At 40.5% G+C, this 26,593-nt stretch overlaps 1 protein-coding gene across 7 annotated transcripts in view; it reads left to right on the top strand.

Moving 5' to 3' along the window:
• The window catches only part of SH3KBP1 (SH3 domain containing kinase binding protein 1), a 415,998-nt gene extending 392,300 nt beyond the window's left edge, over positions 1–23,698 (top strand). For all 7 annotated transcript variants that reach the window (XM_072615333.1, XM_072615332.1, XM_072615331.1 and 4 more), the window contains 5 exons: positions 13,384–13,493; positions 15,461–15,589; positions 18,168–18,442; positions 19,305–19,368; positions 21,516–23,698. In XM_072615333.1, the coding sequence (XP_072471434.1) occupies positions 13,384–13,493; positions 15,461–15,589; positions 18,168–18,442; positions 19,305–19,368; positions 21,516–21,557 (620 nt within the window). In that variant the 3' untranslated portion in view covers positions 21,558–23,698. The remainder of the gene's footprint in view (positions 1–13,383; positions 13,494–15,460; positions 15,590–18,167; positions 18,443–19,304; positions 19,369–21,515) is intronic.
• The last annotated feature ends 2,895 nt before the right edge of the window (positions 23,699–26,593 follow it).

The following is a 26,593-nucleotide window of genomic DNA, read 5'->3' on the forward strand; positions in this document are numbered from 1 at the left end:
CAAAACCAATAGATACCCCCCAACTTTGTTTTAATTCATAGTTGACAGAAATGCTAAGATGCAGTTGGAGGTTAATGAACACAAGGATACATTTCTTCTTATCTAAGTTCATGGATCCCCTTGAATCTAACCATGGACCTCTTGAAAGGGAAGATTGGGGGGGACTGTGGATCTCAGATTAAGAACCCTTGGCTTAGGATGATCTCTAGTTTTTAAGAAATTCAAGAGCACAAATTCTCAAGGAAGGAACCCATTATTAAATAAAAACTCCTGGGAAATCTGGATGCAGTTTGGCTGAAAAATGGATAAAAGTTCAAAATATCCTAAGTCATACCATATGAAATTAGAGGAGAATGGAAGGTGATATCTTTTACAACTATGGACTGAATAAAAATTCTTACCAGTTACAGTACAGAGGAAAATTTAAAGACAAAATTGATTATTTTAATACATATGTTTATCCAAAGCATGATACTTATAAATTTATTTGAGATAAATAAAAACTTTTGCATTAAAAAATAGCAATGTGGCCAAGATTAGGAAAAAATGACAGCCTAGGAAAAATCTTTGCATTAGACATCTCTAACAAAAGTCTGGACTCCAAAATCAGTAGGAAATTGACAGCTGCTATAGGCAAAGAAATGAAAAATTCTTCAGAATTGATAATAAGCAGAGAAGTACAAAATTGAATAACTGAGGCAGCAGCTCTCAGACACCTTTCCACTCTTAAAGGACTTTGGAGGGCTTTTGTTTATGTGGAATATTTACTTTACTTGAAATTAAAACTGATTTCTAAAATATTAATTCATTTTATGTAACTCTGTTACGTGTTAATACAACATATTTCAATGAACTAGCTTTTCCCAAGCATAAAAGATTTAGTGAGAATAGTGGCATTGTTTTACATATTTTTGTAAATGTCTTTAATGTTTGGCTTAATAGATAGTAGACAGCTAGATTCTCATATCTACTTCAGCATTCAGTCTGTTGATTGAATGAAACCCTGAGCCAGGAGTTGGGAAAACCTGAGTTCATATCTGTCTTCACACACTAATTTGGTGTATGGTGACCCTAGGCAAGTCACTTAACCTCAATTTGCCTCAGTTTCTTCATCTGTAAAATGGGGATAATAATAGCATTACCTCCCAGGATTGTTGTGAGGACAAATGAGATAATATTGGTAAAGGGTTTAGCGTGTAGTAAATAAACATTTTTGGCTTTTCTTTTAACCGTAAAATCTGGTCTCACACAGATCGGGAACTGGAAAAGGAAAGAGTATTTCATGGTATGATTGTAAGATTAGTTTTGACTTTGCTGGATCCCTTCGGAAGGTCTTGGGTTCCCAAGAGGGTTCTCAGATCACACTTTGAGAACTGTTGCTCTGAAGCAGGGGGTCCACAAACTAGTGATGGAACTAAGAAGGTTTTTTATATTATTAAATAAAATGAAACTTTATTTCAAAATGTAAAAATATATTCTTAGCTCATGGGGTTGGCTGTAGTTTTCTGACTCCTGCTCTAAGGTATCACTTTATACTCATCAAATTAACAGAGATAGAAAAAGATGGAGAAAGTCAAAGTTAGTGAAATTGGAAAAGCAGACATGCTAACAGATTTCTGGTGGAGCTCTGAATTGCTCCGGCCATTTTGGAACGCACTATAAGACGAAGGTACAAAACTGTGCTCACCTTTTGACCCCATCATCTCATTATTAAGTGTATAACTTAAGGAGCCTACTGAAGTAAATACTTATTTGTACAAAATATGTTTACAGGAGTGTTATTCGTATTTCCTGGGCAGTTAACTGGCACATTAGATAGAGTGCCAGGGCAGGAATCAGGAAAACCTGAGTTCATATTTGGCCTCAGACACTTACTAGCTGTGTGACCCTGGGCAAGTCACTTAACCCTGTTTGCCTTGGTTTCCCTATCTGTAAAATGTGCTCGAGAAGGAAATAGTCAATCACCCCCGTATCTTTTGTAAGAAAACCCCAGATGGAGTCATGAAGAGTCAGGCATGACTCATGAATAGCAGTAGCATTTCTATTTCTGACTACAACTAGTTAAGAATGAATGATGTGCCCCCTTATTGGGTAGTAGGTGAGTAAATTGTCGCATATAGATATGACGGAATTTTATTGTGACAAAGAGTAATGAATATGAAGAATTAAAGGAAAGGCTATGGATTGATGCAAGTAAAATAACCCCACATCTGCTACTGCATTCCTAGTGTAAATGCAGCCTGGTCGTAGTGTATGGTCTTTGGTATGTATTGCTACAATCTCTTTGCTAATAGGTTTATTCAAAATTGTTGCACTTGTTAGGGAAATGGATCCACGATTTTCTTTTTCTGTTCTTTGTTTTTGCTCTTTCTGGTTTAGGTATCAAAATCATATTTGTGTCTCCACTTATTTTTTCAAACATTTTCTATAGTATTAGAATTTATTATTCTTTAAATATTAGGTAGAATTAAATTGTAAATCCATCTAGTCCTGAGTTTTTTCTTACGGACTTAATTTATGACTCGTTCCATATCTTTTTCTAAGATAGAATTATTTAAGCATTCTATTTCTTTTTCTGTTATTTTGGGCAATTTATATTTTTGTAAATATTCATCTGTTTCATTTAGATTGTCAGTTTTATTGGCATGTAGTTGGGGAAAATGGCTTTAATTTCATCTTCATTGGTTGTCAATTTCCCTTTTCATTTTTGATACTGATAATTTGGTTTTTTTTTCTTTTTAAAAAAATCAATTTAACCAGTGGTTTATTAGTTGTTGTTTTTTTTTTTTATAAAACCAGCTTCTAGCTATATGAAGAAAATACATCTAAAAGAGTATTGTACACAGTAAATACAACTGTATAGGTAAAGAAAATTTTTCTTTGGGTCTGGATTATGATTTCATCAGTGTAGGAAACTCTCTTCGTGGAAATGCCTTTTTTTAGTGCAGATTGTCAGAAAGTCTTAAAGAGTGGTTTGAGGATACTGAGAGATTAAAGGGCTTTTCCATAGTCATCCAGTTGATAAGTACCAGAGGCAGGATTTGAGTCCAGGTCTTCCTAGCTCCAAGGTCAACCCCTCTGTTTACTATACCATTGTACCTAAGAGAGACTTGAGTATCAACTGAACACAATGGATGACATTGGTATGATCTCTTTGAAACATGTCATTTTCATTTCACAAATGGGGGAAAACAAAATTGTAGAGTTATGCCAGTCACTTATCCATGTCCCTTTTTTCAAACATTACATTTTTTTTGTTCACAAAAAAAAGAAAGAAAATGGAAATGATTTAGTTTATCAATTATACAGTCTTCTGGTTCTCCTTATAAATTTCCCTATATAGTAGAAATTTACAAAAATATGTAGAGTCTCACAGCAATGCTGGGAGGTAGGTGCTGTTATTACCCCATTTTACAGATGAGGAAACTGAGGCAAACAAAGGTTAAATGACTTGGCCAGGATCACACAGCTGATATGTGTGTGAGGCTGACTTCAGACCTGTAACTCTATCCCTTGGGCCACCTAGCTGCCTCGAATACTAACAAATAAAGCAGGTGTAAGTATAGGTCTTTCTGGAAGAGATGTCCTTACTTTTATCACCTGTAATTAAAATGAAAGCTTTTGAACATGTAGTCATTTCTTTGTTTGGCCATAGAAATAATTAATTTGGTGTCAGGAAGTCAATGAAGGGAGCCTCTTCCAGGAATCAGATAACATCTGTTGTACTCTCTGGTTAATGTTCTTTTTCCATTAGCCTGTGATCCCCTTTCATCTGAGAGAAAGGTTTCTTTATGTTTTAGCCAAAGTCCCTTGAACCAAATTCTTTCTTCATGTTCTGTGTCTCAAAAGGCTGGGTCCAGAGATGAAGCAGACCAAGTAGCTTATTCAGTATTTTATGGGCTAAGAGTGTTTGCATTCCCCAAATCAAAAAGGTTTGAGTTTCTTTTGCTTTATCATGTAAACATGCTTGGAATGTTTTTAGCATGTAAAAAATATTGGGGAAAAAGATGAATTTAAAATGTTTTTTAAAAATCCACAAAACTCTTTTTTTAGGGTTTTACTGTTATAATCAGCAAAACTGACTAAAGACTTCTATCCTGCTAATTGCATATAGAAGCACGAAGGGAGAGATTTACGTATATGCAGATTTCATCTGACATTTAGGTAGCTCGCAATGCCATCTTTACCCCCTCCAGCTGAGAGCATCAAGTAGGCGTGACCAATGATCTCCCCTCATAGGGAGGCCATTGCTATAAAGTTACAGTTACCAGAAAATACCTAGAAAAATAACTCAGCATTCCAGCAAGGATCCTCCACTTCCTTGGGAAAGAGTGTGTATTCTGACCAAAGCTTGCCTTCTCGAGAAAGAAATTCTGTAGTTCTTCTCAGTTTTTCCAATAGGCATGGAAGTGCTGTCCCTGCATCCATTTAGCCAAGGACTCATTCCATCCTGTAAAATGACTGCCTGCAATCTTCTGTCTCTATATTCCCACCCACTCCCTTTAGGTTTGTTAAATGAGGAAGGAAAGGAATAAGCACCAGGGCAAAGAAGGTCAGTGCAGTCCGTCAGAGAGTAATTGGACCTAGTGGTGACAGCTCAGGTCAAGGTGGAATGGAAGAGGCTAGCTTGATTTAGATCTACAGGAAGCTGGGTCACCTCATGCAAATCGTTGAACCCCCAGCCTACCGTTCAGGGGGAAGAGAGCCAGGAAGAATACGGGAGAGAGACACAGGCCCTGGAGAAAGCCAAACGTGGAAAGTGCTGCCCGATTGGGCAGAATTTTATAGTCAAAGAAGCTCTGATATGCTGATCAGGATAGCTACCATTTATATGGAACTTTAAGATTTGCAAAGCATAAAATATTATCTCATTTGATCCTCACAACAATCCTGGGCGATAGGTGCTGTTATAGTCCCCATATACACCCTTTTGCAGATGGGGAAACTGAGACAGATAGAGGTTAAGTGACTTGCCCAAGGTCACACATCTAGTACGTCTTTGAGGTCAAATTAGAACTCAGGTCTTCCTGACTAATTCAGTTCTCTCTCTACTTCTCCACCTAGCTGCGAATGAACCTGTTGGGGGGAAGGGAGGATATTCGTTAATGCTCTCCCGACTTGCCCCCTTATTTATCTCAGTCCTGCTAAGAGGACTCTGAACTAATACTTGGTTATCTCTTTTGTGTAAAATGCGGTAGATTGCACAGTGGTTAGAGCTTTGGATTTGGAGTCAGGGAGTCCTGAGTTTAAATGTGGCCCTAACACTTAGTAGTTGTTAGACCCTGGCCAAGTTACTTAACCTCACTGTGCCTCAGGTTCTCCTTCTGTAAAATGGGGATAGCAGAGTTGTGAAGTTAAAATTTGTGAAGCACTTTGCAAATCTTAAAGTGCTAGCTATCTGTTATTGTTAATAGTCTGTTCTTTCACAAATACATTGTTCTTGAAATGTGTGCTGCAAACAGCGAGTGATTATCCTAAAGTGAGAAAATGATCGATGGTCTGGGTAATTGATGAACTCCCTGCATCAGGCATCTGAACTCGTGCTGCAGATCTTTGGCAAGTCAATCCACTCCTGCTGCCAGGGCTTCCTTATTAGGTCAGTTTCACTGCATTTGGTATGAGATTTAATATGCTAAAAGTTTTCTTCAAAAATAGGTCAGCTAGCATTCCTTAAGCACCTATTAACTGCAACTCACTGGGCTAAGCCCTTGAGGATACAACGAAGAGGACGTGGAGCAACCCATGAACTGCTGCCTGGGAAGATCTCACAGTCTGGTATAAACTATGTGCAAAAAAGACTTATACACCATAAATTGGGAATAGTCTCAAAGGGAAGGCACTACAATTAAGGAGGACTGGAAAGGGTTTTTTTCCCCCAGAAGAGGGGACTTCTTTTGGCACTTGAAGGAGGCCAGAGAAGCCAGGAGGCAGAGGTGAGGAGTGAGAGCATTCGAGGCATGGGAGACGTCCAAGGAAAACCCTGCTTCTAGAGTGAGGCTGGTGGCTTTGCCTCACTTGGAGCTAATATTTAGTCTGAGATACAGTGAGAAGTTATGATTTGTAAAAGTTAAACAATTTTTAATCAATTTTGAATGACTTAGCTTTCTCAGCAACACAGTGATCCAAGACAAGTGCAAAGGACTCAGAGGAAATGCTCTCCATGTCCAGATAAAGAACTCCTGGCCTCGAAATGCAGATCAAAGCATTTTTTTCCCACTTACTGTATTCTTTCTTGCAGCTTTTTATTATGTTTCTTCTTTCACAACTATGACTCATGTGAAAATATTTCTTACAGGATAGCGCGTATATAAACTATATCACTCTACCCACCATTTTCAGAATAGAGGCGGGGAGGGACAAGGATTTGGACTCAAAATCTTGTAAGAATGAATGCTAAAAATTTTCTTGACATGTGACTGGGGGAAAAATAATGTTAAAATTGGAAAGAATCTAGTTAATATAAAATTATGTAATATACATTATGTATCATAATATGTAAATTATAAACAAAATACAATATAGAAATTTATATGTAATTATATAAAATTTAAGTAAAAATAAATTGCTTCCTAAAAAACACACATAACCAGACTTTATAGCTAGACTTATTAAAAGTAAAACTATTTTTAAAAATATATTTGAGTAGAAGAAACTGTATACTATTGTTTAAAGTGTGACATAATGTAATCCTTACAGAGAGAAGTCAAGATGGATCGTTGCCTTGCTTACCGTTGAATTGTATGGAGCTTCTAGCTTGTGAGGGGAAATGTGGTCTCATTGGTACCGTCTTAGCAGGGATGGGTCAAACACTCCTTGGGTCAGATGTGAAAGAATGGGCAGTGCAGTGTAGAAGGATATTTCCCATGGTTTCCTCCCCTTTCCGGAGGCTTCCTCAGATAACTCCATGTATGGACCACAGTTTAACACACAGTCCGTAACTTCATTGAAGTACTGTGCTGTAGTGAAAAGAGCACTGAATCTGAAGGGAGCGGTCCTGGATTCAAATTCCACCTTTCTTGCTGGCTCCCTTCGTGATCTTCTATGTCACGTTGTCTCCCAGGGCCTCAGTTTCTTCATCTGTAAAACAGCCGGGGTGGGGGGGCCACGGGCGGGGTTTTCTAAGGTGACTTCCAGCTCTAAATCTGTGATAAACCTGCTGCGTTCAGAATGTACTTGCCCTCGAAACTTCATAATTTCCTGGAATAGAATTTTCAGTCAATGAGTCAGGCCCCATCTGTTTTTGATAAATAAGCAAGTGTTTTTTTAATGCCTACTGAGCGCTCAGCATCGTACTTTGTTTTTTTAATAATTTATTTTTAGCATTCATTTTTTAAAATTTAGAGTTTCTAATTCTCCCTGCCCACCCACTGAGAAGGCCAGCACTGTGATTCCCATTTGATGTAGTACTGTACTCTTGTGATGGGTTTTCATAAGTTGGATAGTTTGTCGCCTGAAAGAGACACTATGATATATATACAGTGGAATAGTGTAATGGACTGGGAGTCAGCTGTTAAAAGGGTTGGTTCTCTGATATCTCTTCTGATGTTAGCCTTGTAGGATTCAGTTCACTCGTAGATAAAAATCTTTCTGTTTTCTTTAATAACCTTTTCCCTACTTGGGACAGCTAAGTGGGCCAGTAAATAGAGCGCTGGACCTGGAGTCAGTAAAGCTCCTCTCCCTGAGTTCAAATCTGACCTCAGACACTTACTAGCTGTGTGACCCTGGGAAAGTCATTTCACCCTGTTTGCCTCAGTTTCTCATCTGTAAAATGAGCTGGAGAAAGAAATGGCAAACCACTTCAGTATCATTGCCAAGAAAACGCCAAATGGGATTACTGAAGAGTCAGACACAACTGAACACTGACAGCAACAAATTGGAAAAGAGGTTAATTGTGTAACAGAGAATCCTTCAGGTTTTAAGCAGTCTTGACTGTCATGTTAGATTTTGTAAGCAATCCCCTTCTCTAGGTTTTCCTACTAATATCCAAGAACTCTACTGCACTGGAGGGGGAAAAATTTCTTGATATTTCTTGCTATCTCCCCTAGTGATTAGCATACTGCTTTGCTAGTGTTTAGTGAAGAGTGCTTTTGCAAAAGATTCTCATAAATTAGCTTATTTCCCCTTTAAAGAAAAACCTATGAAGGAAAAGAGACAAGTGTTAATCCACTTTGCAGAGGAAGAAACTGAGGCATAAGGAAAAATTGTGACTTGCTTAAGTTAAACATTTCTGGTCCTGTGATGCTCGACCACAAAAATGAGCCATGGGGAGTATGATGGGGGAAGAAAACCCTAGCCAGGAGCTCCATGGACAAAGCTTTTGAGGATGGTTGTCCTGATTCAGACATGTGACAGTCGCTTTTCCATGTTTTTACCATCTGTGCTTCATGTGGTAATTGTAGTTATTGGGACTGGTCTGGGATGTCCATGGAAAATGATGGCAGATTTTCCAGCTGAAGTAAACGAGACTTCAACCTTATGGAAAACAAGCAAGTTTAACGTACGACACAGAGTGGGAAGGTCCCTTCTGAGCGTACTTTGTCATTTTCAATATGAGTTATATTTTCTGTGTTTCAAGAATTTTTTTCTCCCAAGTGTCACAAAAGTTTCATCTGACGACTTTTCATCCTGATGAAGCCAGCTTTAAAAAGCACCCTAGTGTTCTGCATCTCAGTAATTTCAGGATGGCTTACAGGCTTTGAAACCATTTTTTTTTTTACTAAGAGGAAAAATTCCCAGCTGGGATAAAAAATTTCATATCAAATTTCAGCCTGATCCATTTCAAAACCACGATGAAAAGTATAACATTTCCCTTCCACCACAAAGGGTTAGTAATGGAAAAATCTGCCTTCACTAGAGCTACCATAACCCAGTCATGGGGAGTGTGATTTATGCTCTAGTGATGTAAAGATGTGTGTATGTGGGTCTGGGTGTGCAACGGGATTGTTTCTCCTCCGGCATTTCAGGAAGTGAGGATATATCGCAGTTGGTAGTATATAGAAATATACCAGTATAACCCCAAATGCATTTTGTTCTTACACCTGATGAGTCTTTCATCTGTTCAAAGCTGAACTGCCATAAATAAAGCAAGGGTTTTTTGCACCCAAAGCCCTAGTAAGTTATGCTGAAAGGATGAGTTATGCATTCAGGAGTGGCCCTCCCTGAGTGAGTCTCACTTCACATAATTTGATTCAGTGACGATAAAAGGTTTTCCTTTTTTCAGGGAGGGTTGGAGGGGATTGGTGATGAGAGATGACCTCAGCTGCAGGTCAGATAACAGACACTGACACTAGCCAGGAGGGACAACAGGACCTATTCTTTTGTCCAAGGATATCTTCTTGTAATACCATATGCTTCCCTCTTGCAAGTGTTTGCATGTGCTCTTGCCTTCCTTGGAATGCCTCCTTTTCTGCTTGCCCATGCCCCATCATGCAATCATGAGATCATAGATCATAGAGCTATGCCTTGGAGATCATCTGGCCCAACCCCCTCATTTTACAAATGAAGGAATGAGGGCCCTGGGACTGGCGGAGATGAATTGACTTGTCAAAGGTCCCAACGTAACAAAGAGCAAAGCCCCAGAGAGCTGAAAGGAATCTTAGATATTATCTGGGCCATCTTCCTCATGGTACAGATGAGGAAACTGGGGTGCAGAGTGGCTACATGACTTGTCCAAGGCTACGTTGATGTTAAGTGGCAAAGCTGTCATTAGAACTCGGGTCGTATGACTCCACATTCGGTGCTGGATTCTGACAGATATCCTCTGACTCAAAAATCAAATACTTTCCTCACTCCCACACACTGACTGCTCTGTAATTACTCATCTCCAGTTTTGTTTCTTTTATCCTCCTTCTTTCCTTCCTCCCTCTCCCCCTCTCTTCCTCCTTCCTTTTCTCTTTCTTCTCCTTCCCTCCCTTCATTTCTTCCATCCTGTCTTCCTTCTCTCTGTCCCTCCCTTCCTTCCTCCTTCCCCTCTCTTTTATTTTCTTTTTCTTTTTTCTTTTCTTTCTTCTCCTTCCTTCTTCCCTCCCTCCCTTCTTTTCTCTTTAGTGGAGAAGGGTCCTCTAGACAGAGTAGCCATATTGAAAAAGTCTTTTCTACAAACTAACCATGCAGGATATATAGGAAGTCCATGACTTCTGTATTTAGAAAGATAGATGAGGAAGACAAATTGTGGTGTGAATGTTGAAAATTCATTGAGAGGATCATAGATTATACCTCTAGGAACTTTCCAAGCTAGTTTTTTAGTCACATTCATACTTGATGAATCATTAGTAAGCTACAGCTCTGAGGTCTTACCTACCCAAGCCATCATTCATGGAAGTCAACCAAGGCAGAAAAACACTGACATTGTAGCAGATACCTTTTCTTTAAGAAAAATTTTAAAAAGCTTAACCTATGTAAAGAGCCACATCAAACCATGACAAGTCCTTGAACTCTCAAAAGAACGTAATGGAGATAAGGCTGGATGGGAAATGAGGAGATTGGATGGGGCAGGTAGGAAAAGTGTCAGTTGGAACTCACCCTAGATCCAGGACAGAAGGATTCTTGCTAGTCTTCGAGAGAGGAGTAAGAACTCACATGAGAGGTGCCCAAATTAGAAAAAAAAAAAGATGCTACTTAAATTGTTATACTGCTACCCAAGTTCCAGATTCCTCTGAGTCAACCTTTGTAGATTCTACTTGTTTGGCAACTCAAGCCTCAAATGGCCTCCAAACTAACTTGGTGCCTTGAATATACGAGGTGCTCAATTCAATCAAACACGTGCCTACTATGAACCCAACACTGTTGGGAAGGGAGGGAGGGAGGGACAGAAAGAGGAAGAGGAGGGAGGGAAGAGAGGAGGTAAAGGTAGTTAGCTCCATCATGTGCCCTGTTTTCAAGATACTCACAGTCTTATGATAGGAATGGAGACCTGGAGGAAGATAGGTACAAGGATAATTATGATATAAAAATATAAATGAAAATGGAAAAGTCCTGAAAAAGTGCTGTGAACAATTTGATAGAGAAATCAAGTCAGCCGTCCCTCACCTTTGAATCCTGCTTTCCAAAGTTTCCTGTTCTCTTTAGCAGCAAAGTTGGGACGAGGGCCACACTCTAGCTCCCCTGCAGTCCCAACTTTGCCTCCCCTCCTTACTCTCGGTGTCCTGTCCCCCTTCCGTTTCCCCTCATTCTGCTCTCTTACTGCCTGGGGGCTCTTTTTGTGATGGCCTAACCAGATCTAGACTTTCTTAATAATCACAGCCAACAATCAAAACACATTTTCCGTGTTTTTTTCCTTTAGGGCCCTGTTAGGTGACTATCTTGACTTTTCTGTTAAATCCATTTATTTTCAAATGTTGATTCTGATACTAGGTTAATGTATTACAGATGAATTTTAAACATTTCATTCAAAAGAGTGGGTTGGGGGTAGCATAAGAGGTTTTAGGCATATTAGTAGGACCAGCAGGAGAGAGTTGGGGTGGGGGGAGAACATGGAGGCCTTTGTGGAACCTCTTCCTTGGGTACTTACCTTCTCCACCTCAAGGGAGAACCAGCCTTGGAAAGAATTTGAGAGTATCCAAGGTTTGCTCTTCTTTCCACATCCAAGGGTTGGTGAGGCTATATTAAGTTTTACACAAAGCCCTTAAAAGTTTGTATAAATTAATTATTTCATCATTCACTTACCAGGTACAAGAATAATATGTTAACCAAATATCAGGTTCAGGTGTCTCTGATTTACAGCTTCTGTTAACCAATGAATCATGTCTGACTCGACTTGGCTCATCTCAGGAACTGATGTCCAAGCATGGTGTTCAACCTGAGTATCCCATTAATAGGCAAAGCCAAATTGTTTGGACTGTCAACAAAAGAGGGTTAAAGATTTATTTAGTAACTTTTTCCTTGTCTGATCAACGTATTTGAGCTTAGAGCATTCCATATCCCATCCGGTAACAAAATGGCGTTCCCAGGCATGATGCACAATGTGCCTCTAGGCCCTTCTCTCCCAGTCATTTCTGCATCCACAGGCATTGCTGTTGGTTTTTTCCCCTCTGAAACTATGCAGAGACTTGATTCCCTCATTCCCTTCTCAATCCACCTTGCCTTCTACACCTCTCCTATGCCCCTTTCCTCAGTATAATGTATGCTGTTTGTTTATATCTATCTACCTGTCTATCTGTCTTTAGCTAGCTAGCTATGTCTCACTACTACCACTCAATGAACTGAAAGCTCTTGAGAGGCAGGATCTTCATCGTTGGTCATCATTTTAACCCTAGTGTCTGGCACAGTGCGTGGTAGGTACTTTTAAAAGTCAGTTCAATTACATTGAAGCCTTTACCCCAAATTAGTTTTGAAAGATGACGTAATTCTAGGAATCAGAAGGGGAATCTAGTCCAGACTGTCTGTGCTGGGCACGTAGTAGATGTTCAGTAAGAATCTGATTCTTTGATCGCACACACTCATCTTCCATCAGTCCACAAGATTATTGAGTGCCTACCATCTGCGCAGTTTACAAAGAACTTATAGTCTAGTTGGGGAGATAAAAACAGACTCATATACATGAAAAGTTATATAAAAATAAAATACATTGTAGGACAAAATACCAAGTGAGTGATGGGCTTGGGGAGACATTAATGACAACACAAGCGGATGACTTTCCTGGGCCTTCTACGAGGATGCCTCTTGTACTCTGGAATCAATCACTGGTAATCAATATGCCCGTTGCTATGGTAACAGCTTTTGGTAGCTGCCTTTTCTATTGATGCAACCAGACCACTTCATCTATTCAATTTTACCTTTAGTGGTGAAAGAAAGAGGCTCCTAAGAGCGATGCCCCCACTTTTTTCTACAGCTATTCTAAGATTTATGGAAGCAGCTACTTTCATGCTGAAGGAAAATTCATGCCGTGCTTTCCTTTCCCCACAATAGCTTGCTAAACTGAGAGAGAAAATTAATTCACTCTGTCCCTGTAATATTTTTGCTGCAAGGGCCTTGTGAATGCCTGGATACCTAGATAGATAAATTATGGGTAAGTAGGTAGATAGATAAGCAGATAGAGCATTTAAGTGCTTAGACTGTGGTGGATGGCGTGCTAAACGCTGGAATACAAACACAAGCAGGCCAGATCCTCTCTACCTTAAAAGGGCTTATATTCTAATGGGGAAGACAACACATAAAGAGGTGAGATGGAGATAGAGAGGTACCTGTGCCAGGAGGGGCAAGGCAGCCGCCATGGGTGTGGGGAAGGTCCTGAGAATGAGGAGTCAGTCTGAAGCAAGCAGGGCTCCCTTTGTATGGGGGGAAGATGTGTTTCTTTGTGACACATGAAGGTGCCCTGATTCCTTTTTTCTCTAAAGGTTTTCCCCTGTCACAGACGTTTTGTTTTTGCTTTTGCTTTTATTTTAGACCTAGAAGGTTTTGACTCTGTAGTATCTTCTACCGAGAAGCTCAGTCATCCAACGACAAGCAGACCCAAAGCCACTGGTAGACGGCCTCCATCCCAGTCTCTCACATCTGTAAGTGTCTCCTCTTCATAACTGCCCCTCCTCTTTGCCTAGAAAACAAGAGATGATCTAAGACTTCTCACTGGGGCGGTAGGGTCTTATCTGAAGCATATTAGAATGGGTTAACTAAGCACAAGCGCAATGAAACATGCTGAATCAGATCTTTTTCTGTGTATGATTTTTGGGTTTTTTATGTGTATCTGTATGAAGAAAAAATGCTACAGTCGCCTTTCCTGCCTGCCCTCTTCCAGGCCACATACTCCCCTGTTCGCTTCACAGGAATGTCATCAGAATGAAAAAAGTGATCAGTAATAAAAGGGGCTTATAGATTTAGAGCTAAAAGAGTCTTAGAGGCCCTCTTGTCCAAACGCAGTTAACACACGTGTGTGCATGCACACCCACCCCCACCATTACTGATGGTATAAACATTAGTTTTACTGGTGAGGAAGCTGAGACCCAGAGAGGTTACAGCCATAAGCCTAGGGCAAGGATCTGACCTTTTTTCAGACCTAGGGGTCTGAAACCTTTTTCTTTTTTAATTTTGGTAACTGAATTTCAAGTAATAATTTCAGTAATTGGTTTCCTTAGTAATCTTACATATTCATGCATTTAAAAACATTATTTTGAGAACCAGACTGCCAAGGGGGTTCATGATATAAAAAAGGTAAAGAACGCTTGCCCTAGAGAATCATGGTTCTAGAACCTCTAGAACCCTACTACCACTAAATTGCCCATATACTCATACCTAGGGAGAAAACCTATAGATAGTGTGTAAGACAATTACTTATGTCTTATATTGGTGAGTGGCTTTGAGTTGGAAAGCATGTATGTCTATATCTATATGCTCATAGAATCACAGTTTTAGAACTGGAAGAGTTCTCAGAAATCATCTAGGACAATTCTCATTTTACACATGAGGAAACTGAGGTTCAGGGAAACAGTGACTTTTCTGAAGAAAGGTATAGATAGGAAATGGAAGAGCTAGGATTTGAACTTAGAATCTCTCTCTCTGTCTCTCTCTCTCTCTCCCTCTCTTTGTTTCTCTCCCTCTCTCTCTCTGTCTCTCTGTCCATATTTAGATCTCTTAGGGCCATCATAGATAAGCCATGGGACTCTGAATTAGTCATTTCTGGATAAGCCTCAGTTTCCTTAACTGTAAATGGGGATAATAATACCTGTAGCACTTACCTCATAGGGTTGTTGTGAGGATCAAATGAGAAAAGTGCTTTGCAAACCTTAAAACATAAAATAAATATGTTGTTAATGAATAAATTCAAAATGATGGATCGATCTATATTGGCAAAATGTCCAGATCAGTAATACTGAAAGAAATGTAAGGTTAGGGAGCGAGTACGGTACAATATAAAGAGCTCCAGAGTCAGAGGACCTCGGTTCCAATACCACCTCTGATTCTTTCTACCTGTGTGACTTTGGGCAAATCCATTAGTCTGTCTGGGCCTCAGTTCTCCTTATTTTTTTTATTAGATGGCTGGACTAGATGGCTTCTGAGGTCTTTCTAGTTCTAAATCTGTATATCCAATTAGATGTGAGTTTGCCATTATGATAAGAAAGATCCTTTTCTCTCATGCTGTTGAAGAGAGCAAGGACATGGTTCTGTCCTCAGGTGACATGTCCAAGTGTTATATGGTTCTCTCTGGGGTACTACAGAACCTTAAGAAGGTAGAGAAACAGGATAAATTTCAAAGCGAAGCATCAGAAATAACAGGTAAAACTGGAATAATTCACAAAACCAACATACTTTAGCTAATTTAGATAAGAGACATTTTGGGGATAGAAGACTAGGGTTATCGTTCTGGTTTTGCCATGTGATCTAAGTCTTCCTCTGCTCATCTGGTAAAAGGGGATGCTCCTGCTTGCCTAGCCTCACAGAGGACATGGTGAGCATCACATGACAGACCTTACCTGGTGCATCCATGATTCTAACAAGACTTTCCTCACGTTCTCTGTGCCTTACCCAGTCTTCCCTTTCAAGTCCTGATTTCTTCGACTCTCCAAGCCCAGAAGAAGATAAAGAGGAGCACACTTCCCTTGCACACCGAGGAATAGACGTGTCCAAGAAGACGGCCAAGACTGTTACCATATCCCAGGTAGGGGTCCATGCACCTGTGACCTGCCCTTGCGTTCCCATTCCCTCACCCTTGAGTGTGTGCAAGGACTCTAAAGACACAAATCGGGGTGAACAGGAAATGCAGGCATTTTGGAGATGCTCAAGTAGCATCGATTGGTTTACTCATCAATGCAGAGAACATCTCAGTGCAATGTTATTGACCCCCTGGGAGCTTTACTCATAATAAGTAGGTGCCAGCTGTTCAGCATTCCTGAGATTGCTTAGCTCAGTCACTTGTTTTCCACACGATTTCCTCTAAATGCCCTCCATAGCCTCAAAAACTACAATCTAGCAGCTCCTGGAATAAATACATAAAATGCTGTGCCTTCCTCTTGTTTCTTTCCCAGGAGACCAAACAATGTCTTGTGTGCAAATATGTGTCAGGTCATGAGATGTTTTTGGAAAGGTCTGCTTTTAAATTAGTGTAAGGGGCTCTCCTGGGAGGCAGCTTGGACTCCCGATGGATAGAGCTGACCTCAGTCCTGAATACCATGGTTCAGGGCTTGCCTTGTGTACATACTAACTGTGTGACCATGGGAAATTAGCCTGGAACCACTCAGTGCCCTCAGATATTACGCGTGCAGATTTCAGAGCATTTGCTCATCTGCATTGGTAGGGGGAGTTTCCTTATAGGTAACTAACTCCAATTTCTGATCAGTAAAATCACAGGTCTGGGCAAAAAAAGAAGGCAGACTGTTACAAGAAAACAAAACCAGTATTCCCATGACAGGAAAGAGTGATATAGTTTAGGGTGGGTTTTAAGCCTTTTATTTCAGTGGTCCTTCTGTAACATAGGCATTTGCTAAGATGGTGTGAGCTATTTAAAACAACTGATCTGTGAGAAGTAAGGGAAATCAGATGTAGCCCCTGTGAATGACCAATAACCAATAGGGTATGTGTGTGACTAACGACCTCACATCCCCCTCCATAGCGCCACCTACTCTGATCCAGAGACGCTGACCTCCTGACTGTTCCTTAGACAACACACTCCATATCTTGGCTCTGGGCATTTTAACTGGCTATTTCTCATGCCTGCCATACTCACCCTCCTCATCTTGGCCCCTCACCTTCCTTGGTTTCCTACTAAATCCATTCTTCCACAGGCAGCCTCTCCTGGGCTTCCTTAATTGTTGTCCTTCCCTCTGTTGATTTTTTCCCATTTATCCTGTATATTACTTGTTTATACATAGCATATTGCCTGTTATCTCCCCCCATTATACCATGAGCTCCTCGAGAGCCATCTTTTCCCTTTCTTTGTGTCCTCAGTGCTTAGCGTAGGCCTGGCACATGGCAAGCTCTTAATAAATACTGACTGACTGACTGACTGACTGACTGGAGAGCATGCAGGGTTAGGGAACCTGCAGCCTCCGGGCCACATGTGGCCTTCTAGGTCCTTGAGTGCAGCCTTTTGACTGAGTTCAAGTTTTACAGAACAAATCCTTTTATTAAGGGGGTTTGTTCTGTGAAGTTTAGATTCCGTCAGAGGGCTGCATTTGAGGACCTAGAGGGGAACCTGGTCTAATCATTTCAGCATTCCTGGGAAGATGAACCAGATAAAAGTAAAATGTTTACTCATTAAAATAGAGTCAGGACCCAAAGGTTGCTCTCTGTTCAGTGGATTAGACATTTAATTATGACCATGCATGTTGAGGCATCTTGGAAAGGAATATAAAGGAAATGAACATTTCTAAGGGATTTTCCAGGATTGTGGTATGTGCATCTTTAGAAACAGCTGCAATCTAATGTAATATACACTATCATGAAAATAATGGTCTGTTAGCATTTACTAATCACTGCTGCGTGCCAAGTGTTCTTCTCAGTGCTGAGGACACCGTGAGGGCAAAGATGGCTCCCTGCTTCTGAGGAGTTCACGTGCTAATGGGGAGAACACATCCTCCAGACTGGGTATAGTCAGGATAGGCTGGAGCCAACACAGGCGGGCAGGTGCTAAGATTACCAGAGCCTAGGAAAGGCTTCTTGCAGGAGATAGGACTTTGTATGGGACTTGAAGGGAGCCTAGGAAGCTGGGAGGCAGAGATGGGGCGAGAGAACCTTCCAGGCATTGGGGGGTAGGGGGTGCAGCCAGGGGAAATGCCCAGAAGCAAAAGATGGAGGAAGCAAGAAGCAGACTGTCCTTGGATTGCCAGGCACTTCTGAAAAATATGGAACACATCGCAAATTTGCATGTTAAACAGAGGAGGAGGCTTGCAGTTTATTCAAAATACCATCTCAAGGTTCCTTTAAGTAATAAATCTAATAGAGAATTCAATTTCCTCATCCCACCAAATTTTCTACTGCTTATTTATACCAAGGTAAGCCTGTCTGGGGGAGCCGCTTCTGGATCTTTTGAGTATACCTTTGGTGACATCTAGTGGTGCAGTTGGCTTTCCAGTTTTCTTATCAGAAAACTATAGGATGCTTTTACTGTGTACCTCTGCAAAGGTGAGAGGGTGGAATAAAGGACAATTCAGTGGAAAATGGCAGTGATGGTTGTTTTTGAGTGCACCTGAGCAGGGTGGAATCTCATCACTGGATCTTGTTCTCTTGGTTTCTGATAGGTCTCCGACAATAAAGCCTCCTTGCCTCCAAAGCCCGGGGGGATGGCTGCTGTTGGGAGCAGTACACAGACACCGCTCTCTTCCTCCTCCTCCTCTTCCCTTCATTCATCATCTTTGGGAACAACAAGTCACAGGTCAAACTCCCCTTCTCCGTTCAGCGTCGAAGGAAAGCCAAAAACTGAGCCGTTGAGCTACGGTCAGTCAGCGGTGGAAGAACTTAGGACACAAGTGAAAGAGCTGAGGACCATCATTGAAACGATGAAGGACCAGCAAAAGTGAGTGTTCCGGGGTCACCTGGCTCTTCTTCTCAGGATTCGTGATTTTCTGTTCTTCTCAAGAGTCCTGCTAGGAATATCAATGTCACAGATGGGGATTCCCTCCCTCCCTGTTTTAATGCCATTGAATATAGTCCTAGCGGTGAAAATGATGGTAATGAGTAAGAGAGCAGGCACGCTTTTGTCATTCTCATGGTGTAATTTCATCTTGCTCTCCTCAAAGACTGGGAAATACTGCTGGTTTTAGTATATTTGTGGTACGCCCCCATGGATTGAATTTTGCCATCTCTTTGTTATCTTTGACAACTTGAAGGGGGTGGAAACTCAGCCTGATTTTAATGACTATTTGTGATTATGAAAGATATAGAATATTTTTATGAGCTTTTGGAGAGTTGTATTTATTTTTCCAAAGATTGCCTATTTGTGTCCTTTGGTGCCTCATCGAGTTAGAGAATGACTTAGTCTAACAATACTCTCACTCATACAAATACTTCTGTTTTGACATATTAATAACGAACTATGTGATGATTAATGAAATGCCCCCAATAAAACTTTTTTCAAGTTAAAAATTGATGAGAGGAAAAGATGTAGCTGTGAAAAGACCTGTACTTTTCCAAATACACATACTTTTAAAATGAATATTTAAACGACAATTTGGTAAATATGTTGTTGTCAAAGGTACGTTACGAAGGTGCATAGGAAGTCACTCTTGGCTATGTCATTTAAACTTAACCAAGGAAAAGAAAATGTGTTGTTTCTTTGTAAAATATTTAGGGAGAATTTAAAATGTTCCAGAGCAAAGAAATATTTCTGTTTAAACAGCCCAGACTCTTTAAGAATCCCATTTCTTTTCCGTTTTCAGAAGAGAAATTAAGCAGTTATTGTCTGAATTGGATGAAGAGAAGAAGATTCGCCTTCGACTGCAGGTGTGTGGCAACGCCTTGGCGGGGGAGGTTTGAGGGACGTCTTGGGGAGGGTGAAGACGGGTGCCAGGCAGTCCAGGTTCTGACCGTGGCTGCTGCTGCGTGTCCTTCCTCCAGCCTGGGGGGGTCAAACTGGGTGATTTCTCAGACCAAAAGTTCTTTGCATTTGGACAAAGGCTAGCCCCAGAATTTTTATTTGAAAAGGTGTTTGTTCTTTCTAAACTAGAAAATGTCTCCTTCTACTGATGGCAATTAATTTTTTAAGATTAATGTAAGATTACAGAATTCCTTTTCTGGAAATGAATAAATCTTGGAAGAATCTGACTTAGAAGAAGCAACAAAACACCCCCCAAAACTCTGGTACCTCATTTGCAGTTCCTTCGAGTGACATTTTAGATGCCTGTTCTGTAAAAGGTCTCCCCAGTTGTGAAGCATGGTGGTATAAACATAAGCCTGTAATCCATGGCTGGTGGATTGTTTGAGTGGGCTAAGGTCAATTGTGTGTCCACACTATGTCTGGTCCCAGTCCCTGGGCTGTCTGAGGAGAAGGGTGAGCTGCCCTGGGTTGGAAATGGAGTGGGCCAAAACTCCTGTGCCAGTCAGTAGTAGGATTAGGCCCATGAGTGGCCCTGGCACTTACAAACTGGGATGAGATAGTGAGACCCAATCTAAAAAAAATTTTTTTTTAAAGAATGTGCAATTTCAGGTGATGTTCTTATAGGTACGGCAGGAAAGTATTACAATGGGAAATCTCTGTTCTAGCCTGGTAGTGTTGGTCACAGTGGTCTTTGGGACCCCAGGGATATGTCCCTTCATGCTTGAAGTTCTTTTACGTTTGCTGTATTAGGCCAGACTTCTTCAATCCCTCTCCTGGTAAACTCTGAAAATCATAAAAAAATAAGTTTAACAGAGAACATGAGGAATTCTAAGGGAAGGATGCAAGCTCTTCATTAGCTTTGATTTAAATTGGGTTTCTGGTAAGTGCTAGAAACAAGGATAATCCAAAAATGAAGAGGAAACTGGTGGACAAAATGTCTGGGGTGCTGACACCCTTTGGAACCAACTCAAGTCCAGCATTATGTTGCAGCACATCCTACGTGGACCACTAAGTGGCACCATAGTGCCAGGCCTGGAGTCAGGATAATGTCTGCTATGTGCCAGGCACTGGGCTAAATCCTGGGGATACAGTGAAAGCTGGGGAAGGATCTCTACCCCCAGGGAGCTCACAGTCTAATAGGGAAGACAATAGGCAGACATCTACTACAGATTACACAGATATAGGACAAATTGGAGATAATCGACAGAGGGAAAATACCAGTATTAAGGGGCAGTCAGAGCATACAAGGCAGCAAGGTGGCACAGGAGACTGAGCACCAGACCTGGAACCGGGAAGACCTAAGTTCAAATCTGACCTCAGCCGCTTAGTAGTTCTGTGACCCTTGGCAAGTCAGGCTGTCTGCCTCAATTCCCTCATCTGTCAGATGAGCACCTGTGTCCCAGGGTTGTTCCGAGGGTCAAAGGAAACCATCCTTGGAAAGTGCTTTTCAAACTTAAAGTATATTGTGATTACCGTTATATGTGTACACATAGTGTATATTATATATGATGTGTGTATACATATGTTGTTACATATATGCATGGATGTACCAATATGTTATACATTATGTGATTACGTATGTATACATGTATTATATATGTGTGTGTACATGTATGCACCAAGATATTGTACATACCGTTTTTATTTAATAGTATAAGTTTGCTGTTCAGTTCTTTCGCTCATGTCTGACTTTGTGCTCCCATTAGGGGTTTTCTTGGCAAAGATACTGGAGTGGTTTTCCATTTCCTTCTCCAGCTCATTTTACAGATGAGGAAACTGAGGCAAACAGGGTTAAGTGAATTGCCCAGGGCCACACGGCGACTAAGTGTCTGAGGCTGGATTTGATCTCAGGTCTTGCTGACTTCCTGTAGTTCTATGAACTATACCACCGAGTTGCCCCAATGGTATAAACATATATTTATTATTATATAGTAATATGTAACGTATACCATATATACTTATATTAGCATATATTGTTATTTTTTAGAAAAAGGCTTCTCGCAGCAGGTGGTCTTTTTAGTTTCACACGATTAATCTGGTCCTTTCTTTGTAGATGGAAGTTAATGACATAAAGAAGGTTCTTCAATCAAAGTGAACCCTTGAGAGATGAAATGTTACGTTATTCATCATGAGTCTGAGACTCCGATTTCTGCCCCAGCCAAAATAACTTTGTGCCAAATGATGTAAGGTTTGCCTCGACGTTTCCCTGTTGAAGGATTAGCACAAGATGTTTGGAACAGCACAGCACAAATTCCATCCGAGAGGAAGGACTCCCCTGTGGTGTGGTTGTGACTTAAAGCTGAGTGGATTGTGCTAACAGCTTCTCTACTTCAAGACCACAAGTGAAATGAAAACTCAGGCAGTTTAGTCCATAGTGGTACTATTTTGATGATATTTTCCATAAATAAAATGTATTTCAGATTATTGGTTTACAAGCTTTATAATTTTATGATTTTTTAATCGTCTTTTGTCACAAATTCTTATAATGTTTGTACTACATATAGTTAGGAATGAATGTTTATTGTTCTTTTTCCTTGGGTAGAAAACAGCCTAATTTTCATTTCTGTCTTATAGTTTAGGATTCTCTTACATATGCAATTTTATGCCCCCAGACAAACTATCACCTTGGAGAGAAATTTTAGCTTATGTATAATACTGTATTTAAAAAAAAAAGAGGATAATCTGGTCTTTGTAATGATCTGTGCCTTCTTTTCACCACCCTCTTGGTTGGAGCTGTTTTGATCCAACTACCATGATTATAACCCATTACTTAAGTCCACAAGAGGCCCTTCTCTTAATAGATAGCTCCTCTCAAAGTAGCCAAAGGTCCCTGGAGGTGGCTATGTGGTTGAGAGTGCTATGTCTTACCAGCTGTGTCTTTTTAAGCTGTCCTGGGTTTGGGTTGTTCAAGAAACCAGAAAATTCATCTCTGCTTGTTTTTCATTAGCCAAATTAAACTCCTGCCTCCTTTCCTTGCACCTTTTGAGTGAACAGAATATGCATTGCTAAAGCAAAAACAAATAAAATGAAAAATGCAAATAAAAAAAGGGGAAAAAAGTTGTATTTTTTCACGCACAAGGTTCTCTGTGGTGTGTCATCATTTAAACTGCATTTATGTATTGCCTCTTGCCTTTGCACCCTTGTAAATCCTGCTTATAGGCTGAATGAAATTGGGGGGAGAGGGGAGGGGGGTTTGGGTCATTACATCGTAGCAGCTGCTAGATCTTTCCAGCTTTTATGGGATGTTTTTTTTCCTTTGAAAGGAAACTAATGTTTCCTTGTCTGCTTTATCTGTATAGTGGATGAACTGGCTCCAGAAGATGCCTCTGTCTCCTCCTTCTTAATGAAGATTGAAAATAAGGGTCTGTATTGCAAGAAATATCTATAGATACAGACATCCATATATGTGTATATACATATATGTATGTGTGTATTGGGGAGGGGGGTCTCCATTGCCTTGGAAATTAAATGCTGCTTTGTCTTTTTCCTGAGTTTTATGTGGAAACTACTAAAAACTGATAGATTTGCACAATCACAAAGAGTGAGAATGGACAGTACTTTACAAAACCTCCATAATTTAATTACCGATCATATAAATCATTACAAGTAGATTTTTCTTGCTTTTTTTTTCTTCTTGTCTCTCCTTTCATCCTTCTTTCATGTGGCTATTGATTGGTGCTCACCCATGTTGACATCTTGCTTCATGCAAATGCCTGGCCTTCCACCCCCATCCAAGTCCCCATTAATATAGTTTCATGTATGCCCATCTCCAGGATCGTCTAAATAGCTCTGAGAAGTGACCAAAGCCCTCCCTCTCCTAGGTCCCTAGGAATGTGATTTTTAAAGAATTTTAAGCTAACTGCTAATTTCTGTAAAGGCTTTTGCTGACTGTTATATAGAAACAGAGTGTAGGAGGTTGAGAAGCAGATGTTGGTCAAAGGAGGGAGAAAGGGATGGGGAAGATTCACTGAAATATATGTTCCTTCACATACTTTTGGAATCCTGCGTAGCACCCACACATGGCTGAGTAGTTGATGTTCATCCTTTACAAAACGAACCTCATTTGACATGTAAGGAAAAGCTTGGAATGTCACTTGGGCAAAAATCTCTCTGCATTCAGCATGGACTGACCAGACATCTATGGAACTTTTTTTTAATTCATTTTATAAGATTGTATTTAGGAGTGTTAAGTATTGTGCTTTGTAAAGATTATTAAAATGAGATTTTGTGAAATGATTTTTGTTCCAAGTTTTCATGGTTCAGAAGGAAAGCTTTTGGGGTGGATGTAGACCATTAGTGGGGAGCCTGGAGCCTTGAAGCCCCTTGTAGCCCTGTGGGCCCTCAAATTCAGCCCTTTGATTGAATCCAAGCTTCACAGAACAAATTAATTCAGTCAAAGGATGCCCTTCCTGGAGGCCATAGATCCCCCACCCCTGATGTAGGCTATTTCTCTTCACTCTACATTTTATTATTTTAATAGGACATGATTTTGAAAGCACACACTACTGAAATCACACACCCTCTTACCCTCTGTCCTTCCTTGTGAACTCAAGTGACTCACTGAAATCTGCGGATATGAAAATCTATTTTTAGAAATTTTCACTTTTATATTCAGAGACAAAATGCAGACGAGCCATGAATTCTTTGTCAAGTGGTGATAATTAAATATTCTTTGAAGAATTATATAAAATTGCTTTCATTGAGACACAGTCCAATAATAGGTACATTGGAATATGGGATTATTTTTTCTATAGTGACAGCCAATCTCGATCCCTGGATTTGCATCTCGTGGCACCAAGGGTGGGCTTTTGTTTGTTTCTTTTCATAACCAACTTCTTTATGAGAAAACCACATAGTGTGTACTTGATTCTGAGTGTGGTCAAAATTTGTGCAAAAATAGCTCTTAGGTTACAGATTCAAAGGCCTTTGGCACACTCTTCTGGCATCACTGCAATAGCTTTCACATTCACTTTGGTCTGGCCAGTCATTTTAACACTTATTTAAAAGTCAAGTTGTTTCAGCATCAAGATTCCCCTCTGGGAAGCTTTCCATTCGAATGGGTGCAAATGAGGCCTGGCAGAAAGCAGCTAATCTTGTGAAGGAGGGACTTATGGCTTCTTCTGTAGGTAACACAGCAGGTAAGTCTGAGGCCAGGATGGAGTCCAATGACGATGGAAAAACCAACCTGTAAGACTGAAAGAGGAGATACTGCCATCTCTTGGCCACCATTAGATCCAAGAAGAGAAGATGTGCTTACAGGATTACCTGTCTCTCTCAGGTTGCTATCCTATTTGCAAATGTAGTTTATAGTCCTTAGACAACAGACATAGAATCCTTCACCAAACCTATACACTAAGTTTTTTCAACTTGGTGAGACCAGCCAGAGTTTTCACTCTAGTAGCCTTTGAAAACCATGATGAGGCAGCATTGAGTAGGGTCTTAATGGGGTTTTACTTTCACTACTAGTAATCAAAAACAAAGTCCCCATTCATGGAATTGTGAAAAAGTTAACCCACTGATCAAAGACATTATAAATCTACCAAGAAAATAACCATCCCACCATTTTAATAATGTTCCTCTAAAACAGGGGTTCTTAATGTGGGGTCCATGAGCCCCACACATAGAAGGTCAATGGATAGATTTCAGGGGGACCATGAACTTGGATAGGAAAAAAAATATTTTTATTTTCATTAACCTCAACTGAATCAACTTAGCTTTCCTTCAACCAAGAACGAGGCAACAACATATTCTGAGAAGGGGGTCCATAAGATTTACTGATCTGAGTCTATGATACCCACAAAAAGGTGGAAGAAGTCTGGCTCTTAAAACAAATTAATAACTTAGACCAAACGAGAAATATAATGTATTCCGTTCTTCAGCTTACATAGTGTCTCATGGACTCAGTTTCAGAGTATGATTTATTGACTACTTTGCATGCAAGGAGAGAGTTGTATAGGAAGAAGGAAGTGGTTTTTGCCCTATAGGATTAATCAGGGAAGGCTTCCTGGAAAAGTTGAGTTTTGTATGAAAGTACATGAATTCACAGAGAAAGACTGAATTTAGAAAAGACATTTATCTATTGGGGGATAAGCCTCACATCAGGAATAGTAAGGTTGGTTGACCTGGAGTAGGAAGAGGTGGAAAGATCTAGTCCACATCCCCTCATGCTATAAATTGTGTAGCTGAGACTCAGAGAGGGAAAGGGACTTGCTCAAGGTCACCCAGCAAATTAATTGGATTGTGACTAGAACTCCTGTTTCCCAACCCTGAAGTCTTTCAGCTACATTGCATAGATTCACCCACTGGTTAATTTATTCAGTATTCCATTTCCATAGCTCTTTAGCCTAAGAATAATACCAAATATTGGAATATGCTTCATTCCTTGAAAAGTTTTATTGCATATGAAAGGAATTTCAGGTGAGATGTGTGCCCTGGATAAAATTAAAGAGCACAGTTAGGCAGAACTAACTCCAAAGTGCTGGCACCCAGCTTTAGCCATTTGCCAGCTCTCTTCTTTATATCGCTGAGATGATTGGCTGAGGACCCAGTGTTTGCCACCCAAGACTAGCCACTGTCGCTGCAGCAGGTGCAAATGAAACTTAGTCCTCAATAAGGCGGCCTTCCTTGGCAGCCCCTGGTTGTTTTAGAAGTTCAACTAACTTCCTAGGGTTCTATTTTTTCCTCTTTACCAGAGGACCAGGAATTCAGCAAGGACAAACTCAGTTTTTCCAGAGAAGCAGCTGATAGTCCAAGAACCTTCCTGGAGCCCAGAGAGCCTGCCTAACATCCATGGCACCAGCAAGGCTACCACAGTTGGATCTCTTCCCTATTTCACTTGCTATGGGAAGGTCAGTAATAGGCTCCCAGGGGAACATGAAGATTGTCATGTCATGTCATGTCAAGATAGGCTAGTCCCATTGCCATCTTGAAGAATACCCACATAGCAGAGTGAATGGGCTGTGGGACTTGGAGTCAGAAACATCTAGGGCAACTAGGTGGCTGAGGGCATAGAGTGCCAAGCTTGAAGTCAGACAGACTTTCCTTCAAATATGACCTCAGATACCTTCTAAATAATAACAGCAGTATATACTAATGTAAGTATGTGTGGTATACATTACATATTACGATATG

Source organism: Notamacropus eugenii, chromosome 5 (assembly GCF_028372415.1).
Source record: "Notamacropus eugenii isolate mMacEug1 chromosome 5, mMacEug1.pri_v2, whole genome shotgun sequence".
NCBI lineage: Eukaryota > Metazoa > Chordata > Mammalia > Diprotodontia > Macropodidae > Notamacropus > Notamacropus eugenii.